Here is a 5936-nt window from a genome sequence, read left to right as displayed (position 1 = left end):
ATGGCTCCACTAATCCAAATGACTCCAAAAGATTAACGTTCATTTTCCACAAATGGAGAATCCCTGAAGTGGGGGGAAGACACAAATGTGAGTGCTATTAAAAGAAGCGGAACTGGAAGGGTAGGTGACCAGCCCCTAGCAAGTCTGGGTCTGTCCAGTACTGGTAGCTAGGGGCTGAGGTCAGAGAAGAGGAATAGGGAGATTATATATCCCCAGATCTATACCAAGAGCCCTTCTGCTCACTTCCCACCCTCCTCTGTGTGTATATCTGCGTCTATATGTGTGCACGTGGGTGATATTTTCCAGCATAATTCCCATGGAATAGGGAGATTATATATCCCCAGATCTATACCAAGAGCCCTTCTGCTCACTTCCCACCCTGCTCTGTGTGTATATCTGCGTCTATATGTGTGCACGTGGGTGATATTCTCCAGCATAATTCCCATTCGAATTACTCTGTCCCATTTTGAATATTTGGTTCAGAACGTAGATCTAAATTATTCCTTTAGAAAATATCGCCACTGTGTAAACAGTGAATGATATTAGGCCGCCCTGACATTTTTTATCCTCTTATATGTGGATGAGCACTTGACTTCCTGAGAAAAGTTTTCTAATCTTCAGGTAAGTAGGACAGTCGCTCTTCAAGACACAAGAGAACAGTTTGTTTTACTGTGGCGCCCTCTAGTGCCAGGTGAGACTAGGCTTGCTTTTTATATTTGCCGATATATAGAAAATACAAAAGAAGCAAAATTTGGAGAAGCAACAATTCTGGTTATTTTTCCTGTATTTTCTTTTGCATAGAATGGGGTGAAGTGCATTCCCTTAATATTTCACAAGACCCTTTGTGATCTACCCCTGCCTAGATTTTCAGCTCCATCTGCTGCTGCTTTGCCCCGTGAGCACTGGATTTCAGCCATTCTGAACAATTTGCTGTTCCCGCCTAGAAACCCTTCTGTCACCTACCCATCCACCTCCTTCTCTCTTGTCTGTTTAGAGTATTTCCACTCCACCTTCTAATATCAGCTGGGGCATCACCTCTTCCCCTAGGTTCTTCTGACTCCTCAGAAGACTGAGGGAGCCACTCCTCCCACCTTTTTCCCTCACCCTGCATCTTGACTGTGAGTTCAGAGTTCAAAAACCTTCTCCAATGCATGTTTGTGTCTCCAGTGCCTCAAACTGTACCTGGCGCAAGTAAACACTCAATGGAATGAATTTCAGTAAGGATGCTTTGATTGATAATAGGTAGACTCTAGTATAGGAGTTTGGAGTTTTTGGTTAATTAGCTAACTCTGTGATCATGCACACTTCACCTACCCTGTCTGGGTTTCTGTTTTCTTATCTATAAATAGACTATGTCTAACACCTCAAAACTTCAATGATTCTATACTGTTTCATTAATACCTCCTTGAAGATCCTCAAAACGCTTTATGACAAATCAGTTCAATACATCAGATGTTTCCTTTTAATTCTCAAAGGTTTACTTATGAAAAGCAATTCAATTGCAATTGAAATTATCCTATTTGCATGTCTGTCATAAAAAAAGAATTTCTAAAAAACTTGTTAGATTACATGGAGACATTTAAATTGAGCTTATCTGAGGCAAGATTTTTCAGGCAAATTCCTCTTTCTCTTTCTAAATGAAACAAAGAAAGGTCTAGGTTATAGCCTGAAACTTCATCAAGGAACTGAATTCTCATTCTGGCTCATATTGATCCAGAGCTTATCGACTCACTCTCTTAAGTACCTCCACTTCTGTTTTTCCCAGATGAAAATGCAATAAGAATGCAAACCTTTAACAGTGGGATTTGCTGAAAAAAATCACTAAAAGCCTTCCCACCTATGAAGGTCTATGATAAAGGTGAAACAAATCTTGACAGAGCCAGGCTTAGGTCAGCTTTTTTCTGCCATTGTTCCCCAGCTAAAATTCCAGGTAAGACTGGAAGCCTAACACTTTAAATGGCAGTCCTGATATAATATCCAAACTGTGTACATTGGCTTTCTCGACAGAAGCACTCAATTTTATAACTTGTCTCGTGGATATTCTTCTAAAGACATTCACTTCTTTCCCCTTCCAAAACAAGGTATTTTGCTGACCCAGAATAAGTTATTTAGATATGCACAGAAGATACAAGTTAAATATATAAAAGTATATATGTGCAAATTTGATTTCCCCCAGTCCCTTCTTAAGAGCCAAGAAATCCACCATCTAAGACATGAAAATCTGTTAAGCTCACATTTTGTATTTTTCACATCCTCATACCCATTCTATGAATGTATAAACTATTTATCATAAGATATTGAGCTGGGAGAGATCTTACTGATCATCGGATCCAACTGCCTCATGTTACAGATGAGAAAATCAAAGCCCAAGGAGGAAAGCAAATTATATGAGTAGTGGGTAAGGTTTATCTTTCTTTCTGACACCTCAAAAGCAAAAACTTCTGCTTTTCACATAAGTAAATAAAACTTAACTCAGTGGTGAGAAAATAGCTTGCTAAATAAATGACTGAATGGAAAATTGACTGACAAATGGAATTTAATATCTATATCTGTATTTACAGAGCCATCAATGTAGGCAATTATTTTATAAGGCTAAAAGTGAAATCTAAGGAATAAGGGAAAAAAGGATGATTATTTTCCTAATACCTTTCTCCTACAATAGAAGAATCCAATTTAACTAGGTAAATGATAAGCATCTTGGCTCTCCCTCACCTCCAATACACATCACTGTAACATTATGTCTAATAAAAGTAGAGGTGTGATTTGCACCACACCACCACCACCTACTCCATCCCTCAATCAAAATTCCAAACATTCTTGTAGATGAGTTTTAAAAGGCTATCAGTCTATGTCCCTATTTCAACAGCGACTCTGTAACCTTCTCTCTCTCTCTCTCCCCCTCTCTCCGTCTCTCTCTCTCATACACACAAACACACACACAATGCCGCCACCTCTGCCACTAACATTATTTGATCAGGTTCTGGGGAAAACACGTCAGTCCATCTACACTATCCTTCCCATAGTAAAATGTAAATAAAAATATGAGATCAAATGTAAGGACCCATTGTGCTGCCCCAGGTCCTATTACAGTATAAGAAATTACATTAGACAAAACAGTCTAGCTAGAAATAAGAGAAGAACTTAAAGTTAACATCAAATAAAGAATTTCAAATATCTGAGCCAAAAAATATTTCTGTATCCAGAGTACATGGGAGCATATTTCTTGAGCCAATAGCTCAAACGTACCTCCTATTTCTTTGCTTCCATTTCTGCGTCAAGCTAATTCTTTCCCAGAGGTCACCTTACCATGAGTTCTATTGTCCTAGAATCCAGCACTCAGCTTTTCTTCCCAGCTGTGTCACAGAGTTGCTGGGTGACTTAACAGAAAGGACCCCTCTTCTTCTCAACGTCCCCTGGGTATTGGCAGTCCCAGGTGGCCCAGCCGCCAACAGCCTGTACTCCTGTGTTTCACCTTTTGCTCTTTCCTGCTCAGAGCCCTTGTGCAATTGACTAGCCTTGATTGGGGCCATATGTCCTGTCTTTTTATCATCCCACAACATAAGGAAATAAGTAACACTGTGGTTATTTGAAAAAGCACTCTCAGGGCTTCCAGACCCAGTGAATGCACTCAACTGTTCTATTTTTGGTTGCTCTGTTTGTTTTCTTCTCGGAAGAGCCTAATTCCGGTCTATGTCTTGGGCATCCTGCCATGGACACCTTACTCCACCCCCGCACCCTCTCCCCGAATCATCTACTTTAACTTCCTACATCAACTTCACCCACAGGGTTCAGCACGGAGAAGTAAGTGTGTGGTGCGGTGAGGAGAGGAAAGGTGTGTTGTTGTGCTAATGGGTCTGCAAACCCGAGCGTGGCACCAGCTACACTTCTGGAATATGGAGACACGAGCACTCTCTGGTACAGTGATCACAACCTCACTCACTCCCACCAGCCTCCTTGCACTGAAAGCCCCTATTTCCTGCAGGCAGAGACAAGCCCAGGCATTTGCTAGCACTGCTTATCTTATCTTGGTTTAATTTCAGGTACCCAGTCTCTGACCTGGCCATCAGAAACAAATGTTCCTATTGTCTGATCATTGTCAGGGAGAGACTTTTCCAACCAAAAGCAACCAGCTTAGAGAAACAAGAATTATCAGACTAAGCCCAACAAAGGAATGGGGGAGGCTACAGATTTATATTCTTTTCAGTGGAATCTCCTGCAGTGAAGAACATCCTTAAAGACCTAATAATGTTTGTATATCTGAATGAATAAATAATAAAAAAGAATGTTAAGCATGGAACAAGAATAAAAATAAGGAAATGGAAAGAATATCTTAAGTGGGGAAAATACTAGAAAAATGATCACCCATGACATGATGTATTGAACAAAATGTGAAAAGCACAAAGGGATGTCTTTAGGTTGTGATTGGTGGAGAAAAACTGTGAGAAATAATATCTGGTTAAACTGTTGGGGTCAGTGGGCACACATGTAGGCATACACACATGCACGCACACATAGCTGCCCTTAAAATGCAAGGTTAGATAGGTTGTGATTGGTGGAGAAAAACTGTGAGAAATAATATCTGGTTAAACTGTTGGGGTCAGCGGGCACACATGTAGGCATACACACATGCACGCACACATAGCTGCCCTTAAAATGCAAGGTTAGCTATTTAACAGAAGTTAATACTGATACCTTCAGCATTCTCTAAAAAGCAAATCTCCTTGAGTGTCTATGGAGTTGATGAACACCATGGGAAAGTGTAACTGGTCTTTCTTATTTCCTTTTTATATTAATTCCCTGATCAGACACATTACTAGCAGAGTGGTGTATCAGTGACTCAAAGCTTCAAAGTGACAGCTCATAAAAGACCAGGATTCCTGCATTGTATGGAAAAAGAAAAAAACAGAGAGGCAGCACCCCTGCCCTATCTCCACTCAGCCCTGCCACTGCCACCGCTGAAAAGAAGGAAGGAAAGAAGAGACAGAAGGGTGTTTGACCGCACTTCACAATCGCTGAGGGGGAAAAACTCAACAATTGTGGCATCAGATTATTTTCAAGTGACTGTTTGCAGCTGCCATCATGAGCTGGAGGAGAGTAAAAGCACTCTGTGGTGCATCTTACCTGAGGAGCAAAGAAGTGCAGGCAGATGAAGGTGAGGCACAGGAGCAGCCCCAGCCCCTGAATCACGGAGGCCACCAGCAATAGCTTGTTCCTCTCGAATCTTGGTCTTTGTGTGTTTCCCACATTCTCGTCCAGGGATTGGACCCCTTCCATCTTCACAATCTGAATGAAGGGAAGATAAAAATATGGCAAAGGGGAACCTAGGGGGAAGACTGATATCTTCCCCACGAAGGGGGAGATGAAGGCAAAACAAGCCTATCAATCAAAAAATAGACAAAGGTCCCAGGACCAGAGATAAAAGGCGATTGAAAGAGCAGAGAGGACTCTCTCAGTTTTAACGCTGCAACTTTTGTAGGCAGGCGGGGGAACTTCTTTGTGACTAATCTGAATTTCCCCTTTACTTTCTTTCTTTTTTTTCTCTCTGGGCTAACAGGGAGTTGTTTTTGTGGCATTCCAGTTCTGATTTGAGTGACTGTGAAATGACAGTCAGAAAAGTATGCTATTTTCTTAATTTCTCATTGCACCAGTCAACAAATTGTGGGTCACTTGATAAAGATAAAAATCATCATCTGTTCATATAGGAGCTCACAAATCCCTTCCCCAAGGTGTCTCAAATCACAGAAGAGATTTAAGGAAAATGCTGGCCTTACGTTCCTGTCTGCACTTTATCATGTAACTGAGCATCGAACCCATTTAACAGATTCAGAAATAAAGTACACACAGACCATTCTTTAAGTGAAAAAGACAAAAGAAAAAAAATAGGATGGTGAAGTACCTAGAAATAAAGGAGTGAGATTCTCTGGTCATAGTCCATT

The 5936-nt window shown here is 40.9% G+C and overlaps 1 protein-coding gene across 1 annotated transcript in view; it reads right to left on the bottom strand.

The window, feature by feature from the left end:
* TNFSF4 (tumor necrosis factor (ligand) superfamily, member 4) overlaps positions 1 to 5274 on the bottom strand; it is a 19490-nt gene extending 14216 nt beyond the window's left edge. Inside the window, exon 1 of the mRNA XM_008592974.1 lies at positions 5122 to 5274. Coding sequence (XP_008591196.1) covers positions 5122 to 5274 — 153 coding nt within the window. The remainder of the gene's footprint in view (positions 1 to 5121) is intronic.
* Positions 5275 to 5936: the final 662 nt, after the last annotated feature.

This window comes from Galeopterus variegatus, unplaced genomic scaffold (assembly GCF_000696425.1).
Source record: "Galeopterus variegatus unplaced genomic scaffold, G_variegatus-3.0.2 Scaffold8551, whole genome shotgun sequence".
Taxonomy (NCBI): domain Eukaryota; kingdom Metazoa; phylum Chordata; class Mammalia; order Dermoptera; family Cynocephalidae; genus Galeopterus; species Galeopterus variegatus.
This window is presented reverse-complemented; position numbering and strand designations above follow the sequence as displayed.